The 24,002-nt window shown below is 45.9% G+C and overlaps 1 protein-coding gene across 1 annotated transcript in view; it reads left to right on the top strand.

Annotated features, from left to right (window-relative positions):
* Nucleotides 1–4,769, top strand: part of IL9R (interleukin 9 receptor) — an 8,472-nt gene extending 3,703 nt beyond the window's left edge. The window contains exons 6-8 of the mRNA XM_006146417.2: nt 243–348; nt 1,364–1,448; nt 3,320–4,769. Of these exons, the coding sequence (XP_006146479.1) occupies nt 243–348; nt 1,364–1,448; nt 3,320–3,826 (698 nt within the window). The 3' untranslated portion in view covers nt 3,827–4,769. The remainder of the gene's footprint in view (nt 1–242; nt 349–1,363; nt 1,449–3,319) is intronic.
* Nucleotides 4,770–24,002: the final 19,233 nt, after the last annotated feature.

Here is a 24,002-nt window from a genome sequence, read left to right as displayed (position 1 = left end):
GGCCGCCCGCGGGGGGCTGCCTCTTTGGGGGGGGGCCTGCCAGTGTCCAGGGTGCGCAGAGGCTCTGAGACTGCATGCGAGGAGCGAGCCTGGGCAGCGAGTCAGGCGCTTCACGGATGACAGGTCTCTGACGCCCTTCGCTGTCCTTTCCACTCTGGCTGAGGCCATTAACTGGGGCCCCTTTGCCACATGAGGAAGCCCCGACTGCGCCGCTCACAGCCCTGCACCCCTCTGGCCCGTAGGCCCTCCGACTCCATCCTGGGGGAGGCCAGACAGCACCCTGATTGCCATGTCCCTCTTTCTCCTGCTGAGCGGCCTGATCTACCTCCTATTCAAGCTGACCCCCAGGTAGGAGGCGTGTGCATGTGTGCACACGTGTGAGTGTGCTGCTTGCCTCCCCTCTCCACTATCTCACCCTGGGTGTGCAGGGTCTCCAGTTCTCTGCTCTAGACCAGTGAGGGGTTCTCAGATGTCAGGGGCGAGGAGAGAAGGGGTTGCTTTGGCCAGTACTGGAGCTGTGGAGGGACCCAGGGTCACTGGAACCAGTGGTAGAGGCTGTGGTGGCTCACTGACCCAGCCACGCAGTCTGGACAGCCGTGGGCACGTGCTGCACACGGGCCCTGTCCTCAGCCTGGCAGATGCACAGAGAACTAGACAGGACCCTCCTTAGGATCTAGGCCTCACGTGCCAGGGCACAGGCCCCGGAGAGGGCCCAGAGGAGACTGCCAGGTATGGACAGAACGCGGAGGAAGAGAGGGGAGGTTGTACAGAGTGAGCTAGAAGGCGAGGAGAGGGCTGCACGGGGCTGGCTGGGGGCTCCTGACTTCTTTTCGGGGCCAAGGAGAGTCCTTGAAGAGTGTTAGCGTGTGGTGTGGCCTGGTTGTGGGTGGAGAATGGCCTGCTAGGGCTCAAGTGGGTACGGGAGACTTGGGAGGGTGGGTGGCAGCCATGGAGAGGCGGTTAGGTGGGAGCTGGGAGTGGAAAGGGGGCACAGTGGAAGGCCCTGCCTGTAATGCGTGGGTGGGACTCCCGGGAGGGTCACGAGGCGGATGCCGACCTGTGGGGCTGGAGCCTGCTGTCCTGTCGGTGGGACAGGGAGCTGCAGGCTGTCTGTCAGCCGACAGCATGGCTGCAGCTGGTCACACTGCCTGCTTGTACCTCGGTGCAAACCTGTGCTGTGGGACCGCTAGCCAGGGAACCACGGGGCCCAGTGGAGTCTGTTCCTGAGCCTGGGAATGGATGCAGTGAGAGGGTGATCGCCTCAGCAGGGAGGAGGCAGGAGGGGGGAGCAGTGACCTCAGGCTCGTGGGTTGCCCTCTAGGACACCTGCCAGGTCCCTCTGATTGTCCCCTCCTGGCCTCAGGGTGAAGAGAAGCTTTTACCAGAACGTGCCCTCCCCAGCGGCGTTCTTCCAGCCTCTCTACAGTGTGCACCGCGGGGACTTCCAGGTGTGTGCAGAGCTGCAGGGCGTGGGTGCAGGCACTGCCCCGAGAGCTGGCTTGGCCAGAACATCAGTGTTGATGGACCGGGTGCAGCGTGGGGACCTTGTCAGGGCCTCGAACTTTTTGTACATACAGTTTAAAGTTAGGCTCATGTGGGTAAAGCCCACGTGCTAACCCTAACCCTCACCAGTTCCACTAGAGACAGACAAAGTGTGACCTTCCCTCACGCCTCACTGCCTCTGCTCACAGCCCCTCAGGCCATCTGCTTCCACCCCACCCTACCCCTGTCCCTTGCCACTTTCCCTGAAGGTGTCTGTTCACGGCTGTGGGGAGGAGTCTGGGGTTTGCTCAGCTTAGGGCCTCCCTGGCCCCCTGAGCTCCTGCCCAGGAGACCACAGTGGAGTGTGCCTTCCCGGCTTCCCCACAGCCCCCTGGCTCCATGGCTGATGGGGACCCAGCATTTCCCCCTTCGGGGTGCCCTGCTGGGGTCCGTGGGCCATGGCCATCAAGAACAACATGGAGGTGGCCACGGTGCCCCTGCAGACCCCCACCTACTTGCTGGGCTGGCCTTCACCTTCAGGCAGAGGGAGGGACAGGGACGGCTCAGGGGATGGTCTCGTTTCTTCCCCTCCAGTTCCTCTCTGTGGGCAGAAGACAAGAGTGGGTCCTGGGCTCCTCTCTGGGCCTGGGGCAGGCTGACCCCTGCTTTTCGCCTCCTGCAGTCCCAGGGTTTCCCTGCCTGGCGTGGGATGTCCTCTCTGCACTGTGACTTCAGCTTATTATGCAGAAAAATCCTCTTCTCTCTCAGCAAGGTCTCTACTTTTCAAGATTGTTGTTCAAAAATATAACTAAAACCCTTAAATTAACATACTAATTGTACATACTTGTGGGGTAGAATGTGACTTTTTTCAGTTCGAAGACAGTGTGTAGTGACTGGCCAGGATCATCAGCGAGCCCATTACGGAGTTTACGGAGTGTGCAGACACGCAGACCCACTGTTCCCCTGATGGGCGGGCGATGCCCCGGGCTCTCCCTGTGCCTCCGCCGTGGGGCTGCCGCCATGGCTCTGTTCCTCAGCAGCCCTTCCCCCCACACCTGCCCTGACCCGTCCTAGCCTCCCACGTTCCTGTCAGTCTCTCCTCCTCTATAAGGTTCTTCCAAAAATATAATTTGAAGCTTAAACAGAGCATGTGGTTCCTGGTGGAGCCCACCTCTGTGCCCTGTGGATGTGACTTTCAGGAACCAGGCAGCTGAGGACTGAGGCTGGCAGGCCAGACTGTGAATGGCCCCAGCAGTGCCATCTCTGCTCTGGGCACCCAACCCCTTTCCTAGAAAACTGGGTCACCTGCCAGGGATCGTTCAGATACTCGAATGGTGACTGGAGCCAGGGGCTGGCTTTGCAGGGTCTGCACAGTCATGAGGGGTGGTGTGGGGTGGTGCGTTTGTGGAAGCTTCTGGTCCCATCTCGGGGACTCCTTCCTTTTGGAGGTAGGGCCTCCCATGGCCCCTCTGAGGGGTCTAGGTCTGGTGGCCTAAGGCCACCAGTGGTGTCTCCTGTATGAGTAGGTGGGGCTCGGGTTGGGGTACCCAGTCCCCGTGTCTGCTGCTAGGCCCTGGGGCTGTAGGCCGTCAGAGCTCTGTCTGTCCCTGTGTATGCCCTCACCTGAGTACTAGGCCCTGAGTGGGGAGAGCAGTGAAGGCGTCCAGTGCAGAGCTGGGCGGGCACAGGGAGAGGGCAGAATGTTCCGGCATAGGTCTGTGTGGCTTCTGGGTGTGGACGGCCAGGAGGGCTTCCTGGAGGAAGAGGGAGGTTGGGCCTCCCAGGCAGGTCCTGAACAAGCTGCCTGAGCACTTCCCTCCTCTTCATGCTCTTCCAGGTCTGGACGGGGGCCCACAGGGCTGGTCTGCAGCAGAGCCAGGACCAGATCGGCACCCCGCAAGGAACCTTGGAGACCGGAGTCTGGGAGGCCATTGCCCTGCTCACATTTGGCCCAGCCCTTCCCTGGCCACCATTAGGCCCAGAGGAGGGGAAGATCACTAGCTTCCCGGGGGCCCCGAGCTCGGAGGAGGTGCTGCCAGCAGGGCGTGTGCCGCCAAGGGGGCAGCTTTCTGTCTACCTGCCACAGGAGGACTGGGCCCCCGCGCCCCGCCCCAGGCCGGCTCCACCTGGCTCAGAGGGAGGCAGCGGCGACTACTGTGTCGTGGGCTGCTATGGAGTAGGGAGCCCCACAGCCCTCCCAGGAAACACGCAGAGCCCTGGGCCCGTCCCAGCCGTGGCCTGTGTCCTTCACTGTGACCAGCAGGACCTGGAGCCCCAGCACGGAGGCACCTGTGTGGGATCTGGCCACAGTCTGAGGCAAGACCCCGTGCAACAGGTTGCATGAGGGTCTCCGGGGCGACAGCCTCCTTCCTGCAGACAGTGAGCTCAGGCCTGAGCGTTCCCAAACCCTGACTCAGCCAGCTGCATCATGCCTATTTTTTTTTTCCTGTGGGGAGTCGAACTAAGGTTGCTGGGCTGACCCCTGGCGTGGGCGGGCACTGGGGCTTCTGTGAAGGGGTCTTGCTGGTGAAGGCCAGGAGCCCTTCCTCACCCGCTGCTCTGCACCTGGAGGGAGGGGCCTCTGCTCCCCAAGCCTGGCTCTTCTCCTCTCCACTTGCCCTGTCCCCTCTGAGAAAGGCATGCTCCACAGCCAGTTCTGCCCTCAGCCCCTTCAAGAGCCACCCTGGGACCCGCACACACAGCTGAGGGGCCAGGGCCAGCAGCCCGTCCTTTTCTGGGCACCTTTCCTACTGACTGAGACTGAAGGGACACGGTGGAGGTCTAAACCGCTCATGTGTGGGAGAAGGGACCGGGCAGGTGTGAAGGTGTGGCCAGCTGGGGCTTCTGGGCTTCAGAGGCAGCAGGTGGAGGCTCTGACAGCTCCAGGGAGGTTGACCCCCAAACCTCATCCTTATCTTCCCACTGGCTTAGGAGGCTGAGATCTGCAGCCAGAGCACCCAGTCAGGGCTGAGAGTGACCGTGTAACAGTGGCTGTGGCCTCTGAAGGGCCCTGCTTCCGCCCCTCACCCTCTAGCAGGGTGGACCCGAGGAGGCGGCTATGGTCTAGAGAGCAGTGAGTGGACCAGACGTGCCCGGATGACTCCTCAGACTGGGCAGGTCAGGATAGCAGAGACTTGGCTCAGTCTGTGCTCCCTTGGAAAGCGTTAGGGGAAGGCCATCCAGGTCTCTCTCCAGCTTGCTTAGTTCTTGCCTTCTGACAGCAGAACTCTCATCTATTTTTCTTTTCTCTTTTTTCTTTCTTTCTTCCTTTTTTTTTTTTTTTTTCCTGTAGGGCACGTGTATTCATGGGAAAGAGAGAGAAAGTGAGAAAGCACCCCTGGGGAGATGGCCATACCACGACCCCTTCTCCTCCATTTCCCTCTCAGTATTTTGTGCACACAGGTACATGCGCCTGGTGTGATTTTCAAGTTGCCAGATCTGGGACTCGAACCATACAGCTGACCATGTGGGGATCTAGCACCTTTACTACCGTGCCTTCTGTGTGCATTCTGTGTCAAAATGTCTCATTTTTACAAGGACACAATCACAGTGATTAAAAAATGACTCTAATGATGCTGTCTTTACTTTTTCTCAATTGTAAGGGAGGCGCCCTCCTCAGGGCCTGTCCACGTCGACACCTGCCCAGCCTTCCAGCCCTTTGGGGCTTGGGCACACATGCTCTCTGCATTTCAGGCTGGCCTGCGCTTTGAACCCATAGCGGTCTCATGGCTCCCGGAACTGCAGGTCAGCACGATGATCTGAACCACTGAGGCTGGGCCCCTGATGTCTTCCTCTAGACCTGACCATCTGCAAAGACCAGGGCCACAGTCACAGCTGCTGGGCTCAGGGTTTGACAGGAGTGTGGGGGCAGGACTCAGCCTACAGCAGGGCCCCTGCCTTGGCCAGTGACCTCTGCAGGCCCCAGGCACCACGGCCCCTCCCAGGAGGATTCATCTCCTTCCTGGCTGTCCCAGGCAGATGGTGGGTGTGGGTGATTGCTGGTCAGGGATGGTGCTGGGTCCTCTGCTCAGGGAGGGCTGCAACGAGGCCTCTCAGTGGTGTGGGTGCTGAAGTTTTCAAGGCTAAGGTAAAACAGAGGCAGTTTGTCTCTGGGCATTGAGCCACAGGGCACCTTTCCTGGGGGTTCTCATGTCCCCTGAGCAGAAAGAAGTCCTGGAAGCCCCAGGCTCCCAGCGGCAAAACCCCTCTGGTTCAGAGGCACCCCTCACTCCCACATACCTGCAGAGACACCAAGCCTTTGTGGGGACCCTCAGTGTGGCTGGATCCTGGTCAGTGGGGTGAGGCAGGCCACAGAGTGGGAGGAGTGGACAGAGTGAGGGGCAGGCATCCTGAGTGCTAACCGAGTCTAAAAACACTAGCGTGAATCCACTTCCTGAAGCTGACCTCTGGGAGCCCCATGCTGGTGTATTTATAGCGATATGCAAGGCCCATGAGGCTTCACGTGGGACCTGGGCCACTTGATGACCAGATAAGTGACCCCCACATTGGGACCCCTCTTCCACGTGGCCAGGGAACAGACTTCCTCTGGGTGGCACCTGGAGACTTGGCTCTGGGCGGGAACCTGAGTATGAAACCTCTTGGCATCTGTGTGATTGTCAGGAAGCCCTTCCCCACCTGAACCTTGCCATCCCCCCTGCACGTGGGACTAGCCACACACCTGAGTTTGGTATCAGGCCCTTGAGAAGTAAAAAGCAAGTTTTCTTTGTTTAGTTTTAAATGTAACATCTACCAGATGGAAGTGAGATATGCCAAGGGTCCCAGGTGCCCTACCTCACACCGAGTGCTGAGCGCAAGCCTTTCCCTGCCAACCAGACAAAACCACCTGCAGTTGACTGTTATGGCCTGCAGTGACTGGGCGGTGGGAGCCCCAGCCGACACGGGCAGCATGTTGGAAAGATGAGGTACCCCGACAGAGGAGAGCTCGGTGTCCGAAGCGTTCTTTGTCTTGAGTTTCCCATCCAAAACAGATGCAGGTAACATCTCTGGAGTACTGATAGCCTAGCACCAGAAAATGGCACTGTCTGTGGGAAGCCCCAGACTCCCACGGCACAGAGACCCTCCCTGCCTTAGGGTTAAAAGCCCTGTCTGCTCCTCCATTATGGAGACGATGCCTTTTTAGAGAGATTTTCACTATAGAGCACACTCACTTCCTGGAGACAGACAGAAAGTGAGCACTCACCCCTAGGGGATGGCTACACCGCAATCCCTTCTCCTCCTTTCTCCTCTCGGGATCTTGGGCACGCACGCAGACGCACCCAGAGTGAGTTTTGAATCTCTGATTCTGTTACTTGAACTGCGGTCGACTACATGGGAGTTTGGTGACACAGCCACCATGCCACCTGCTGGTCTTGGAGATGGTACTTTGAGAGCTTGGACTCCGCTGCTGCCCCTGCTGACCTCTGCTGTGACACAGCCTTCCTCTAAACAAATTCTCATGGCCTCAGGAAATGGCTTCCTCTGTGACAAGCCATCTGGCCCAGTCGGTGTGAGTCGGTGTGACCTAGTAACAACGTCCCCTGAGCAAGTCCCCTCCTAGGGTCGTGTGCAGAAAATGCTGACTCCTCTGACTGAGATGGGGCATCCCTTGGAAACCACGGCCGAGGTCTGGGTTACAGGGCAAGGGTCGCGAGACTCCATAAGCCCTGAGGAGCCTTTGCTGATTGTGGGGTATCCGTCAGAGTGTCAGAGAGGAGACCTGGGACTGTGGTGATGAAACGGCCACTGGGCGGGGTGCTGAGAGGACAGTGTGGATGCCACACACGTGTCCAGAGGGTGGTTGGCCAGGCCTGGGCAGTGCTGGACAGTGCTGAGACTTGAAGGCCAGGCTGAGGGGGCACTGTGGGAAGAGGACTGTCCTGGGGACTGGATTTTCTTTTCTTTCTTTCTTTTTTATTGGGGTAAAAGTCATATAGTATAGAATTAAGTGTTGTAAAATGTGCACGTCAGGGGTATGCAGCCTGTACCGTCAGGTCTCAGGTCCATCACCAAGAAGGGAACCGTCCTGCCCACTCACCGAGCAGTCTCCGTTCTGCCTCCCCCAGGCCCCGGCAGCCACTGCCTGCTCCCTGCCTCTCTCGTCACCTGCTTGCAGAGCTCATGTAAGGGGACACACACTGGGTGACTTTCTGTGTCTGACGTCTTTCTTTCAGCCCTAGGTTTTTTTTTTTTTTTGGAGAGATTTTCGCTATAGGGCGTGTGCGCTCACCAGACAGACAGACAGAAAGTGAGAAATCACCCCCCAGGGGGATGGCCACGCCGCAATCCCTTCTCCATTCTCCTCTTGGGATCCTGGGCACGCACGCACACGCGCCTGGCGTGAGTTTAAGCCGCCGGGTCCAGGATGCGAACCGCAGTTGACTCCATGGGAGTCCAGTGACATAGCCATTACGCTAACTGCTGGTCCCCTAGCCCCAGGTTTTTGAGGCCCTTCCATATCACCAGTGCTCAGCTCTCTATGGCTGAATAGGGTTTCCCGCATGGACACATATCTGTCTGCCCACTCGTCCAGTGATGCACATCTGGGGTCTGTCCACGGCTTTGCTACTGAGGGCAGACTGAGCAGTTCTGCACACGGTTTGGTTGGAATGCCACGTGTAGCAGCACCTTCCTCAGAATGGGTCCTGTAATGGTTCCACGTGTGATGAAGGGTGAGAATTTGCCTTTGTGTGTGTGTTGATTCTATACACCCCAGCCTTCTGCACGCCCAGCGTGATGATCTTGCAGACCAGAGGCAGCCTCCTCCCACCTGGCAGCTTCGATGCCTCCTCCCATCTGCACTCCCCCATCCAGCTCACCCTCTCCCACCCTACAAGCCACTGTCGATTGCAGGTTTCTGTGCTTGCTCTTTCCTTTTTTTTTAAGTCATATAAATGGGATCAAACAGTATGTGGCCCTTCAGACTGGCTTCTTATTTTTACTTATTTGTTTTTTAGAGAGATTTTTGCTATAGGGCAAGTGCACTTGCAGAATGTCAGACAGAGACAAAGAGACAGAGAGACAAAAAGTAAGAAATCGGCCTTCAGGGGGATGGCCATGCCACAATCCCTTCTCTGTTCTCCTCTTGGGATTTTGGGCACGCATGCACACAGGCCCAGAATGAGATTCAAGCCTTTGGGTCCGGGACTCAAAGTGCAGACAGCCATGTGGGAGTCCAGCAATGCAACCGTTATGCCATCTGCTGGTCCTGCAGACTGTCCCTTTGCTTAGCAACATGCACATAAGACTCACCCCCATCTTCGCATAGCTTTCCAGGCCTTCCCTTTCTCTGGCTGAGTAGTACTCTATTGTGTGGATATACTCCAGCTCGGCTGCTCACTTACCTGTGAGGGTCTTGCTGATGTTGATGTCTTGAGACATTTGGCCAATAGGAAGAGGTCTGTGTTCATAATTGCACGCTAGGTGTTTTTGGCTTGTACTCATAGGTTTTCAAAGCAGGCATCTAAATGCCTAGGAGTCTTCTGTTGGATCATATCATAGGGCTATATTTAGCTCCACAAAAACCAGCCAAACCATCCTCCAGAGTGGTTGCATCATTATACATCCTACTGGCAGTGAATGAGAGCTCCTTCCTATTATAACTTATTTATTTTATATTTCAGCCATTTCTTTCTTTTTTTCTTTTCTTTCTTTTTCTTTTTTGGAGAGATTTTTGCTATAGGGCACGTGCGCTTGCCTGAAAGACAGAGAGAGAGAGACAGAAAGCGAGAAATCACCTCCCAGGGGGATGGCCATGCTGCAATCCCTTCTCCTCCATTCTCCTCTTGGGGTCTTGGGCACGCATGCACACGTGTCCAGTGTGAGTTTAAGCCACTGGGTCCAGAACTTGAACTGTGGTAGACTACATGGGAGTCCAGCAACGTAGCCATTACGCCAACTGCTGGTCCCTTTTTTATCTTTTTTATTTTTTTGGAGCATTTCAGCCATTTCAATAGATGGGCAATCCTGGGACCAGCAGGTGGTGTAATGGTTACATTGCTAGATTCCCATGTAGTTGACCGTGGTTCAAGTTCTGGACTCGGTGGCTTAAACTTCACGCTAGGCATGATGCCGATAGGAAAAGGGAGGAGAGGGGATTGCAGCATGGCCATCCTCCCTGGGGGGTGATTTCTCACTTTTCATCTGTGTCTTTCTCTCTCCAGTGAGCGCAAGCAGCCTACAGCTCAAACGAAAACAAAACAGATGTTCAATCCTATTTTGTTTTTAAATTGCTACAGGGTAGGTGCACTCACTGGAGAGAGACAGATGGAGAGATGGAAATGAGAAAACACCATCCCCAGGGGTATGATCACTATGCAATTCTTCCTTTCCCTTCTCCTCTTGGGATTTGGGGCATGTACACACATATGCTCAGCATGTTTTTCAAGCCACTGGATTTGAGACTCAAACTGCACAGTCAGCCATGTAGGATCCAGTCACCATAACCACCATTCCAGTGGGAATGGTGTTTTAATTTGCTTCGTTGATGTTTTAATTTGCTTTTCCTTCTTCACAAATATTGTTGATTATTATTATTTATAAAGTTATTTTTTAACATTTATTTTAATAATTTTTTTTATACATTCAATCACATTATTTAGCTTACAAAGTGACCATTTCAATATGTGAACATTTTTCCCCAGTCCAGTTGATTAAAATACCTTCAACAGATAACACCACCCTCCCATACCCTCAATGCTCTGCCTCCGTATCCCTCCTCCAAATGTCCTTCTCCAGGCCCTACTCCTCCACACACACCACATCTGGCATTCACACCCATCTCTTGTGTTTGTACATTCTTTAGTCAATCAGTTTCAGTCATAGAGTGTAGACACTCGGTATATATTAAGTGGGACATACAATGTCTCTCCTTCATAGCCTGGCTTGCTTCATTCAGCATATTCTTCCGTATTCTTCCACTTTCTGTCAAAAGCCAGGGTTTTGTTGGTTTTTATGGCTGAATAGTATTCCATAGAGTATACTTGCCACAGTTTTTCAATCCATTCATTTGTACGGGGGCATTTGGGTTGGTTTCATGTCTTAGCAATCGTGAATAGTGCTGCAATAAACATCAATGTGCAAGCACTTTTCCAGTGAAGAATTCTTCTGTCCTTTGGGTAGATACCAAGGAGTGGGATTGCTGGATCATATGGCAGTTCTATTTGTAGATTTTTGAGGAATCTCCAAATTGTTCTCCACAGTGGCTGGACCAATTTACATTCCCACCAGCAGTGTAAGAGAGTTCCCCCTTCACCACACCCCCACCAACACTTATCATTGTTTTTTTTTTTAATCTTAGACATTTTGACTGGAGTGAGGTGGTATCTCATTGTTGTTTTGATCTGTATTTCCCTTATGATGAGGGATGTTGAGCATTTTTTCATATGCCTTTTGGCTATTTGTATGTCATCTTTAGAGAGTGTTTTTTTTTCAACTCCTTCTCCCATCTTGTAATAGGGTTCATCATCTTTTCCCCAAACAGCTGCTTGAGCTCCTTGTGTATTCTGGTTATCAGTCCCTTATCTGATACATAATTTATGAAAATATTTTTCCATTCTGAGGGCTGTCGATTCACACTAATTACTGTCTTTTGCCATGCAGAAACTTCTTAGTCTGATGTAATCCAACTAGTCTATTTTAGGGATTATTACCTGTGCTTTGGGAGTCTTATTTAAGAAGTCTTTGCCTACTCAAATGTCTCCCAGAGTTTCCCCAGCATTTTCCACAAGTAGTTTTATTGTCTGAAGTCTTAGGTTCAGATCTTTGATCCATTTTGAGTTGACTGTTGTTAATGGTGAAAGATGGATAAGTATCTTATACGGTAAATGGAATGACTTTTCTCAGTTCTATCCCAGTCTGCCTGTTGTTCGTATATAGAAATGCTATAGATTTCTGTATATTGATTTTGTATCCTGCAACTTTACTGTATTTGTGCATTATTTCCAGAAATTTTTTCATGGAAAGCATTGGGTCTTCTATGTATACAATCATGTCATCTGCGAATAGAGAGAGTTTCACCTCTTCTTTTCCTATTTGAATGCCTCCCCCCCCCTCTTTTCTGATTGCGTTGGCGAGGACTTCCAGTACTATGTTGAAAAGGAGTGGAGAAAGTGGGCATCCTTGTCTTGTTCCTGTGTTTAGTGGGAAAGCTTTCAGCTTTTCTCCTTTCAGGATGATGTTTGCTATGGATTTTTCATAGATAGCTTTTATTGTGTTGAGAAATGACCCTTCTATGCCAATTTTGCTGAGAGTCTTGATCATGAAGGGATGTTGTAGCTTATCAAATGCTTTTGCTGCATCACTTCATATGACCATATGGTTTTTATCTTTCTTCCTGTTAATATGGTGTATTACATTTATGGTTTTGTGTATGTTGAACCAACCTTGCATTCCTGGAATAAAGCCTACTTGATCATGATGAATAATCTTTTTTATAAGTTGTTGGATACAATTTGCTAATATCTTGTTGAGAATCTTTGCGTCTATATTCATCAGGGATATTGGTCTATAGTTTTCCTTCCTTGTCCTGTCCTTATCGTTTTTAAGGATAAGGGTGATAGAGGTTTCATAAAATGAATTAGGGAGAGATTCACCCTTTTGGATCTTTAGAAACAACTTGAGAAGAATGGGGGTTAACTCTTCTTTGAAAGTTTTATAGAATTCAGAGGTGAAGCCCTCAGGGCCAGGGCTTTTCTTTGTTGGAAGGTTATTTATTACTGATTCAATCTCCTGGCTTGTTATGGGCCTATTCAGACTTCCTATATCTTCCTGGCTCAATCTTGGTAGATTATATGTGTCCAGGAATTTGTCCATCTCATCCAAATTGTCTAGCTTCTTGGCATATAGTTGTTCATAATATCCTCTAATGATGTTTTTGTATTTCTACTTTGTCTGTTGTTATATTGCCTGCTTCATTGCAGATTTGATACACCTGTTCCTTTCTTTCTTTCTTTTCTTTTTTTTGGAGAGGTTTTTTGCTATAGGGCGTGTGCGCTCGCCAGACAGACAGAGAGAGACATAGAGACAGAAAGCGAGAAATCACCCCCCAGGGGGGATGGTCACGCAGCAATCCCTTCTCCTCCATTCTCCTCTCAGGATCTTGGGCACACACGCACATGCGCCCGGCGTGAGTTTTAAGCCACCAGGTCCAGGACATGAACCTCGGTCGACTACGTGGGAGTCCAGTGACATAGCCATTACGCTAACTGCTGGTTCCCCACCTGTTCCTTTCTCTCTTCTTCTTAGTAAGTCTCACTAGTGGTGTATCGATTTTGTTTATCTTTTCAAAGAACCAGCTGCTACTTTCATTTATTTTCTGTATAGTTCCCTTTTTTCTATTTCATTTATTACTGTACATATCTTTATTATTTCCTTTCTCCTGGAGATTTTTTGGATTTTTTTTTGCTGTTGCTTTTCCAATTCTCTGAGGCATGATATCAGGTGATCCATGTGCCTTCTTTCCGTCTTCCTCTTATAAGCACTAATTGCTATAAACGTCCTTCTTAGGACTGCTTTTGCAGTGTCCCAAAGATTATGGAAACTCATGTCCTCATTGCCATTGGCTTCCATGAATCTTTTGATTTCAGTCTTTATTTCATCCATAGTCATGGAGTCATTCAGGAGCAGGTTATTTAGTTTCCATGTATTTGAGTATTTTTGAGGATTTCTCTTGAAATTAAACTCAAGTTTAATTCCATCATGGTCAGCGAAGATGCTGGATATAGTTTCTATGCCTCTGAGTCTGGTAGAGGCTTGCTTTGTGTCCTATAATGTGGTCAATCATCGAAAAGGTTCCATGTGGGGTGGTGAGAAAAAAGTGTATCTCGTGGTTTTTGGATGGAAAGTTCTACAGATGTCTGTTAAGTACATTTGACTTATGGTACGTTTAGATCCTTTATCTCTTTATCTATATTTTGTCTAGATGATCTGTCCCAAGGGGATAGTGCAGTGTTGAGGTCTCCAACAATTAGTGTATTGCAGTCTATCTCCCCTTTTAAATCTAACAGTCTTTCCTGCACATATTTGGGTGCTCCTGTGTTAGGCACATAGATATTTATAAGTGTTATATCTTCTTGATCTATTGATCCTTTTACTACAATATAGTGCCCTTCTTTGTCTCTTCAAACAGTTTTTGTTTTAAAGCCTAATTTGTCAGAAATTAGTATCACAACTCCAGCTCGGTTTTGGTTCCCATTTGCATGGAAAACCTTTCTCCAACCCTTCACTTTCAGTCTATGTATGTCTTTATCTATGAAGTGGGTTTCCTATAGGCAACAGATAGAGGGTTTCTGTTTTTTTTTTTTTTTCCCATTCAGCCAGTCCGTGTCTTTTGATTGGAGAATTTAATCCATTAACATTCAATGTTATTATCGATGTTACTGTACCTGTCCTGACGTTTAGGTTGTCCATTGTTTTAGTTGCCTTTTATTCCTTTGTTTCTGTCTGTTAATTCTTTAGTTTTCCTGGAACAGTACTTTCTTCAGCGTTTCTTGAAGAGCTGGCCTGGTGTTGGCAAATTCTTTCAGGTTTTTTGAGAAGACTTTAATCTTTTTTTCCCATATGAAAGATAATCTTGCAGGATATAATAGTATTAGTTGAAATAGTTTCTCTCTTAAAACTTTCAATACGTCTTCCCATTCTTTCCTTGCTTGTATTGTTTCTGTTGAGAGGTCCGGTGTTAGCCTGATGGGATGGCCTTTGTAAGTCACTTCTCGTTTCTATCTTGTCAGTTTTAGTATCATATCTTTATCTGTGGTCTTGGACAGTCTGGCTAAGATGTGCCTTGGGGAAGATCTTCTGGGGTTGATCCTATTTGGGATCCTTTGTATTTCTTGGGTCTGGATGCTTAAGTGCCTCTAGGCTTGGGAAATTTTCTTCCAGAATTTCATGGAATAGATTTTCCATGCTGTTATTATAGATTTTCCATGCTGTTATTAGTTTCTTCACCTTCTGGGATGCCAATTATTCTGATGTTTGGGCATCTTATGGAGTCTTGTATTTCTCGTATATTATCCTCATGTTTTTGTTTTTTTTTTGCTGTTGTTATTTTCTCTATCTTTTTAAATTTTTTAAATTTATATGTATATATATATATTTAGAAGTTTTTGCTATAGGGCACATGCACGCTTGCCAGACAGACAGAGACAGAGAGATAGAAAGCGAGAAATCACCCCCCAGGGGGGATGGCCACGCTGCAATCCCTTCTCCTCCACTCTCTTCTCGGGATCTTGGGCACGCACGCACGCGTGCCCAGCATGAGTTTTAAGCCATCGGGTCCAGGACACGAACCATGATTGACTACATGGGAGTCCAGTGACATAGTCATTACGCTAACTGCTGGTCCCTATTTTCTCTATATTTTTGATGTTTTTTTTTAGGTCAGAGGTTTTATCTTCTACATTGGAGATTCACTCTTCAGCATGATCTATTCAACTTGTTGATGGAAAAAATATAACCAACTGTAAAATTAATAATTAATAAGGTTTATTTTTAAGCCAACTGTGTGACTTAGGCCAGAGAAGAGGCATACATGCCTTTTCTTGGGGTGATCATGTACAGAGGTTTCTTTTATTTGCTTTTGAGATTGACAGATAACATTTAATTAAAAGATTTCCCATTGGTCTGGCCCAAAAAGGCAGGACATGTAGAAGGGGGGGGGCTTGTAGGTTATAGGTGGGTTCTACAAATTCTTAGGTCAGCGATTGGAAGGGAAGATCCCTGTCTTAGTTAAAGAAAGGCTTAATCTACATCTTAAGGAAAAGGGAAGTACCATGTCTTGGGAAGAAATAAGCAAAAGAATACACTAATCGGTTGAAATATACATCTCAAAGATACTATGCCAGGGACAGGAGGTAGGAAGAATTCTGTTAATAGAAAGTAAATGGTCTGTTAATGTTTGTGGGCATGACTTCCCCATTCCCCTTTTGAAAAGATTTTGGAAAAATAGGAAAAGTAGTCAGACTTCTGTCCACAGTCCCCCTGTTGGCCAAAAATTATTTTTTTGAATGCATGTAGAGGCCACAAAATTGACAGGTCCCACGGTGCTAAGGAGACTTATTCCTAGGAGTCAGGTCCCACGGTGCTAGGAGGCTCATCCTAGGAGTCAGGTCTCATGGTGCTAGGAGGCTCATCCTAGGAGTCAGGTCTCATGGTGCTAGGAGGCTCATCCTAGGAGTCAGGTCTCATGGTGCTAGGAGGCTCATCCTAGGAGTCAGGTCTCATGGTGCTAGGAGGCTCATCCTAGGAGTCAGGTCTCATGGTGCTAGGAGGCTCATCCTAGGAGTCAGGTCTCATGGTGCTAGGAGGCTCATCCTAGGAGTCAGGTCTCATGGTGCTAGGAGGCTTATCCTAGGAGTTAGGTCCTATGGTTACAGGCAGTGGAGTCCTGGGGGAAGGACATGTCTGACACAATAGTCACTTGTTTTTGGATGAAGGAAAAATCAGGCCTAAAAGTTTATTAGGGGAGGGAAGCAATTCTCAAAAGTATGAATGGCAAAAAAAAAAAAAAAAGAAAAGTATAAATAACTTGACAGCAGTTTAGTATAATAGAGGTAAATGAGGGAACAATTTTTTTTGTCATACATAGTATTTTGAGATAAATTTATAACTGAGTGTTATTTTAAAAGCATTAATCTCATAAATTAATGATTTGAATACATTAGTATTAATAATATGTAAAATAATAATAATAATAATATAGTTGACAAATGATTTTTACATAAACTGATATACCAGATTAGGTTCTATAAAAATGAGGTGCATCTTTTGAGATTTTTTAGGGGCCCTATTGGAAAAACCCAAAAAGTGGTTATTTAGGTCTAAGAAAAATAATGTTTGAAATAGAAAAGATAAAGAAAAGTTATATTAACATGTCAGAAAACTCAATACAGTATGGGATACAACAGGCTTTTAAGTAACAGTATAATTATAAAAAAGTCTAGTGACATAGCCACTACGCTAACTGTTGGTCTCAACAACAACATGAGAGATGCTTTTAACAAACTCTGACCACAGCCTTGTATTTATTGTCAAGCAAGTCCACAGAACTATTCCATCCTAGTACCACAGATGGGCTTAGGTCACAGTGGCATGTTATTTGATCAAGGTGTCAGCCATTTGTGTGACCCTATCTCATCCCATACTAAGATAGCCTTTTAGGTAAGATGGGATTTAACAGTTTTTGGCTTTCAGATTTCTCTCTAAGGGTTTTACACAATACATTTAAATATAACCTTAATAAAATTTTTTTTAAGAACTATGTAAAATTTTACTAGAGAGAGAGAGAGAGAGCAGGAAAGGAGGCTGTCGGGTCTGGGATTTGAACTACCTTTATTTATGTGAAAGTCCAGTATCTTAACCATTATATCACCTGCCAGTCTTCTTAACTTTGAGTTTTTTGTTTTTTTAAATAATTTGACTTGTCATTTATTTTTAACAATTTTACTATTAAGACAAAATAACTCTAAGAATTAGAAACCAAGTGAAAAATTTTTTAGTTTATATTAACCCATAGTAACTTAACATAGTATTTTTTTTTTTAAGATTTAAAATTACTTGAAAACTTTATAACATTATACTTATAACAACCAGATTTAAAAAATTAATGCCTGGGCTATTTAAATATTAAAAGATACCAGAAAGTCAATTACTTATTTTTCTATTTAACTTTTTATAACATATTAAATATGTAGACCATAATGAATATTAGATATTTATCTTAAGTTGTTAAGTCTAAAATTAATTTTTTACTAAATCAATAATACCAAAACAATTTTGTTGTTTGATTGGTATAACCTAGGTTGACAATTATGAAGTCATTTTTAACCTTTATTTATTTATTTGTAGTAGATTTACTTAAGTCACGTGAACTTGAAAGCATTTGGATAAAATGCTAAGAGTGCTTTTTATTTGTGTTAAAATTCAATGGAATTCCTTAAGGACTTGGCCACATAAATATAATATACGACATATAAGTACAACACAAACGAATATATAAAGAGTTAAAAAAATTTCTGTGTTAAATTTACTCTTTATATCTGACTTTGGCAACAGGAAGGTTATCATTCTCCTGATATCCCAGATACATATACAGAAATTTACCACTGGAATGAGACATGGGAAAATAAAACCACCCAGGAAGTGCATCCACATGTGGATGCTAAATTTCTTCAAAGACTACCCTGGCCATGTGCGATGAGATTTAATTTTTCATGTGAGATATGTAAGTGCAGGAAAAGAAAAAGATCAACCAAAACAAAGATACTAGATACTAAGGATAGACTCCATCCCTGCCTGGGAGCTCTGATATTCTTTCCTCTGTTAACTCTCTATTTCAGTATTTTTTTCTATGACCATGTCTCTATTTCTTCATGAGCATGAAACAAAAAGAATTTATTTACTGTATCTGTACTGGGTGCAGGGCCTGTGTGCCAACCTCCTACATCCTTCTTAAAACTATGAATCCAACCTGAAAAGGGCGAAGACTGGGATAAAAACAAACAAAAACAAAGCAAGACTTATTAGATACTAAGGATAGACTCCTTCCCTGCCTGGGAGCTCTGATATTCTTCCCTCTGTTAACTCTCTATTTCAGTATTTTTTTTTTATGACCATGTCTCTATTTTTTCATGAGTATGAAACAAAGGAATTTATTTACTGTATCTGTACTGGGTGCAGGGCCTGTGTGCCAACCTCCTGCATTCTTCTTAAAACTATGAATTCAACCTGAAAAGGGTGAAGACTGGGATAAAAACAAACAAAAACAAAGCAAGACTTTTTAAAGGGGGCTTGGAAATTCAAGATTTATATTGTAATGACCCACAATAAAAGAAAAAACTGAGACTTTGGTTATGATAAAAAAAAAATAATGAGACAAAGGCTGAGAGAAGACTACCACTGAAAATATATAGGTTTTTAAAGGAATAACAAATTTTAAGATGTTTTACAAGATAGAAAATTGCTGTCTGCTAGTAACTGGGGAAAGAAAGACCCCAGGCCTATTGCTGCCAGAAAACTAATGATTTGTTTTGTATTAAAACAGAAAATGTTATCTAGGACTTTTGCAAATTAAAAAGAAGCTCACCAGATGAACACACCCTCTAAAACTGATAAAGTACATGATCAAACTCAGTAAAGACTTATGCACTTGAACAAAAATACGAAGATTACATGAAACAAAACTCTACCAGAAATGGCCCCTTGTAGCATGAGCTGCCCTGCTCTTTGCCCCTGCACTTAACAAGACTAGGCTTTCCTTCTTCCTATAGATTCATCATGGTGACTAATCTGCTAAATGTGTATCTTTCCAAAGTTTTATTTCTGGTAAGAGAAGGAATAAGAAAAAAACCCACAAAAAACAAAAACAGAAATTGTCCGGACAAGGGGAGTTTTAGGCGCCTTTAAAAAAAATTGAGAAGCAGCTTCTTTTATTTATATATTGTCTCAAATATATTCTTGTTAACTTTTAATTAAAAGGAGTTAATTTTGTTATCTTTTTTTGAGTATTTTTATAATAACGTAGTAACCTTATTTTTTAAAATGAAATACAGATTTTGTTAATTTAGCACGCAAAGATTTATTGAAGCTTCTGCCTGATAAAATTTTAACCAAGATCACCTTTTGTAATTTTTCCCATTTACCTAAATACCTGCAGGTCAAGGTGCCATAGACGTCATAAAGTTAACTGGTGTTCAAAAGAGGTCGTCCTTTTTGCCCTTTAGAACTGTACATATCTTTTCCATTTTTTTTCCCACTTTTTAAATGGAGAAACCGGCCTGTGTAAGTCTAAGGAGTTTAATGTGGTGGACCAGCGTGCTGCTTTTTTGAGCATCTCTCCACTAAATGTCACTCTAATGTCAAGATTACTCATTTTACGTGTCTCAGTTCCCTTCAAGAACCTAGCACTCTTGAAGGGGGCCGAAAACGCTTGAGTGGTCAGCTCTTATTTTGCGTTTACTGGATGGGCCTGTTATTGTGTGTGGATTCCCTGTAGGCCTCTACTAGTCCTAAGAGGGAGAAATTTTCCTTCCTCCAGACACTCCCCACTTGGCTCCCAGTCACCTGGGGTGCCTACCTAGCAGGGAGAAGCAACTGCCCCCTTTATCTTCGGAGCTGAGATACTCAGTCTCTCATCCGCCTATGAATAAGACAGTTCAGTTTCTCCAGTGCAAATGCATAGCAGCCAAATGAAGCAGTTTAAGAAGGCAAAGATGTAAGATCCCTTAGAACCCTTTTTTTAAAAACTAATGTACTTCCATACTTTTAGATTCTTAATTACTCAAAGAGGAAACAAAACACTACACCTTACTCAGAGAGCAAACTAGCCCCCTGCTTGAGGAGCATGAGACCCGCCACTCACCGCCAAAGGAGTGTGCAAAAAACATGACCGCCCCCCACCTGTGACTCAGTGCGGAAACCGGGACCCCTTGTGCGCCACCTGAGAGTCCCACCTGAAGAGTGCAAGAACCACACTCCTCAAAGGACAGCAAACTGCTGATCCTCACTAGGAGGATAGCACCAACTGCTACTCCTGACTCAGGAGAGCAAAACCGCTGATCCTCAGTAGGAGGATAGCAACAACCACTACTCCTGAGAGGAGAGCAAACCTGGGTTACCCAAAACAGATAGACATACAAGACAGACAAACAAGAAACCAACTTAGAAATAAACCAGACCGTCTACCAAATTTTGGGAGGTCCGAGGCCAGAGGACTTACTGGATCTCCCCTGAGGAGAGGCTCGGAGCCGGAGAGGCCACAAAGGGCCCACTACTGGTACCAGGCACCGGGTTCGAAGCGTCCCCTCAGAAGATTTCCAGTTCATCTCTGGTCCCTTCGTGGTCGCCATCTTGTCAACAGAAAAAATATAACCAACTGTAAAATTAATAATTAATAATTAATGCAGTTTATTTCCAAGCCAATTGTGTGACCTAGGCTGGAGAAGAGGCATACATGCCTTTTCTTGGGGTGATCATGTACAGAGGTTCCTTTTATTTGCTTTTGAGATTGACACACAACATTAAACTAAAAGATTTCCCATTGGTCTGGCCCAAAAAGGTGGGACATGTAGAAGCGGGGGCTTGTAGGTTATAGGTGGGTTTCACAAATTCTTAGGTCGCGATTGGAAGGGAAGATCCCTGTCTTAGTTAAAGAAAGGCTTAATCTACATCTTAAGGAAAAAGGAAGTACCGTGTCTTGGGAAGGCATAAGCAAAAGAATACACTAATCGGTTGAAATATGCATCTCAAAGATACTATGCCAGGGACAGGAGGTAGGAAGAATTCTGTTAATAGAAAGTAAATGGTCTGTTAATGTTTATGGGCATGACTTCCCCATTCCCCTTTTGAAAAGATTTTGGAAAAATAGGAAAAGTAGTCAGACTTCTGTCCACAAACTTTTAATACTTTCAAGAGAGTTTTTGATTTCCTCTATTATAGACTTCATCTCTAATAGCTCCATCTGATTCTTTCTCAGGGTGTCCATTTCTTCTTTCACTTCGTGAAAAGACTTCCTAATCTCTTGTAGTTAGTTGTCTCTTTTCTGTTCCAACTCATAGAATTTGGTCACCATGAGTGTTAAAAATTCTTTCTCTGACATTTTGGTAACGTAATTCATCTTCATGAAAGATGGAGGAGAGTTACTCTGTTCCTTTGATGGAGACATATTTCCTTATTTATTCAGACCTGAGGCTCTTCTACTTCCAGCCATTGGAAGATGTACTCACTTTTGAATACCTCTTAGGAGAATGTTTCACTGACTAGGAGTGTGTTTCCCTTTTGCTGCGAATTGATGTATGCCAAAGTCTTTGTTCTTTTTTTTTTTTTTTTAGTAAAGTGGTCACAAGAAAGATACTCTATTCAGGTGTCTGAAGTGCAGTATCTTCTTTTTCACAGCTGGTTCAGGACAAGGGAGGATCCCAGAGAACCTTATATTATTAGAAAATTTCAGATCTCTGATTCTAGACTTAGCTAGTCCCTCTGGCAAGGTGAAATATGTGGAAGAGAAGATAATACAAGAGAAAAGAAAAGAGTACAGAGGGGAATAAAGAAAAATAGAGGAAAAGTCGCCGCTAATGCTCAGTGCGCGATTTCACTAAAGGCCTGTAAATGGATCTGGCAGCTGCTGCAGCAAAAAAGACAGTCTGTGGGGAAAGGTAGAGAAGGGTATCAACAAAAGAATGGAGGAGAGCAAAGAAAAACAAAGAGAAAAACTGCCTGCTTGCCTAGGGGTCTGGGTGGGTCTTGTGCTGGGGAGTCTGGAAGTGAGGTGGTGGAGGCAGTGGTGCCCCTGCCTCAATGTCCCTACTGCCCAGAGGCCTGTCGATGGACCTGATGACCACTGCAGCAGAAAGGACAGTCTCTGCTGAGTATTATTTTTCAATACTTATTTTCTATCTGTATACCTTTCTTGGTGAAGCATCTATTTTAAAATTATTATTATTTTTTATTATCATTATTTTTCAATTTTGACTGAAGAGAGAGAGCAAGCCACCAGGTCTGGGACTTGAACTGCAGTTGGCCATGTGGGAGTCTAGTGCCTTTTACAACTATGCAATCTGCTGGCCTGGGGTTTCTTGTTTGTTTTCTTTTCTTTTTATTTATTTATTTTTTTAAAGAGAGATTTTTGTTATAGGGTGCACTTGCTAGAGAGACAGAGAGATAGAAAGGGAGAAGTCATCCCCCAGGAGGGATGGCCATGCCATTATCCATTCTCCTTCATTCTCTTCTCTGGATTTTGGGCATGCACACATGTCAAACGTGAGTTAAGCCACTGGGTACAGGACTCAGATCATGGTCAACTATGTAGAAGTCCAGTAGCATAACCATTATGTCATTTGTTGGTCCCAGCGTCTTGTTTTCTTATCAAACTTTATAGTTTCTTTGACTATGTTGTATTTAAGTCCCTTTTCAGATGTGTTTGCAACCTCTTCCCGTGTGTGGCTTTCTCCCCTAAATTGCCAGAAGGTGCTTGTGCTCACTGGAGAGAGGGGGAGGGAGAGCAGCCTGCAGTTCGGTCGTGTTCCAGTCCATCTTCAACTTATCCCTTCTATTGGGGTCTGGGATATACATGCACATGCTCCAGGATTGGATTCACACTGTTTAGTTGGCCACATGGGATCCGTTTCCCTTAGCCACCAGGCTATGGGGCCAGGCTCTACAGACTACATTAAAATGGATCTATTTGGGGGCTCTATTGTGTTTTATTTATCATTAGAAATTATTTTATTTAACTTTATTTATTCATTTGTTTATTTCAATTTGACTGGAAAGGACAAGAGAGAGAGAGAGAGAGAGAGAGCAAGCCACCAGGTCTGGGACTCAAACCATGGCCAGCCATGTGGGAATCCAGTGCCTTTAACCACCATTCCACCAGCTGGCCCCGGGTCTGGATATTTGAATTCATCTCTAGGTTTGGAAAGTTTTCTTCCAGGATTTCATGGAATAGATTAGAAATGCCCTGATTTGTCTCTTCCACTTCTGGGATACTGATTATCTGGATGTTTGGATGTTTAATGGTATCTAGTATTTCTTGTATATTATCCTTATTTTGGGGGGCTATTTTCTCAGCCTTCATGGTGAATTTTTCTAATTCATCAATTCTATCTTCTACATCTGAGATTCAATTTTCTGTATGTTTTAGTCTGTATGTTTTACTTTCAAGGGAGGTTTTGACTTCCTAATGATAGGCTTCATCTCTAACAGTTCCATTTGATTCTTTTTGATGGTCTGTATTTCTTTCAGATCATGCAAGAACTTCCTCACCTCCTGGAACTCATTGGTTCTTTTCTCGTAGATCTTAGATCTGTCTAGACACTCAGTGTGTGGAGGCTGAACAGCCAAGGGATGAAGTTAAAAGAGAAAGGGGAAGAAAATAGAAGAAGAGGAAAGAAGAAAAACGTTAAAAATTAAAAAGAAAAAAGAAAGAAAATAAAGACAATAAAATTTTATGTTTTAATTTTAAAAAGGAAAAAATGAAAACGGCACTGTGTGCACTCCACGTGAAAGCGATATTTCACAGCTAAGTTCAGTAGCCACCTCAAGGCCTTGTTTGTGCCTCTCCTAAAAGGGAGAGGGCAAGGCATGAATTAGCTAGATAAAGGAGGGACTTGTGGGCCCAGCAGTTGGCGCAATGGCTATGTTGCTGGACTCCCATGTAGTCGACCGTGGTTCGAGTCCTGGACCCGGTGGCTTAAACACAACAGGCGCTCATGTATGTGTGCCCAAGATCCCAAGAGAATGGAGAAGGGATTGGGGCATGGCTATCCTTCATGGGGGATGACTTCTCGCTTTCTGTCTCTCTGTCTCTGTCTTTCTGGAGAGTGCACATGCCCTGTAGCAAAAACCTCTCAAAAAAAAAAAAAAAAAAGAAAGAAAGAAAGAAAAGGAGGGGCTTGGAGGCCAGAAAATACCTTGAAAAATTAAAAAAAAAATTAAAAGACACAGGGAGACAAAGAGAGACAGAGAGATGGAGAGAAGGATACAGAGGTTGCACTACCACTATACAGCTGAATCTGGAGAGAGACCTCTCA

Source organism: Tupaia chinensis, unplaced genomic scaffold, assembly GCF_000334495.1.
Source record: "Tupaia chinensis unplaced genomic scaffold, TupChi_1.0 Scaffold000178_1, whole genome shotgun sequence".
Lineage (NCBI taxonomy): Eukaryota > Metazoa > Chordata > Mammalia > Scandentia > Tupaiidae > Tupaia > Tupaia belangeri.
Note: the sequence above shows the minus strand (reverse complement) of the source record. Positions and strands in the feature narration are given on the sequence as shown.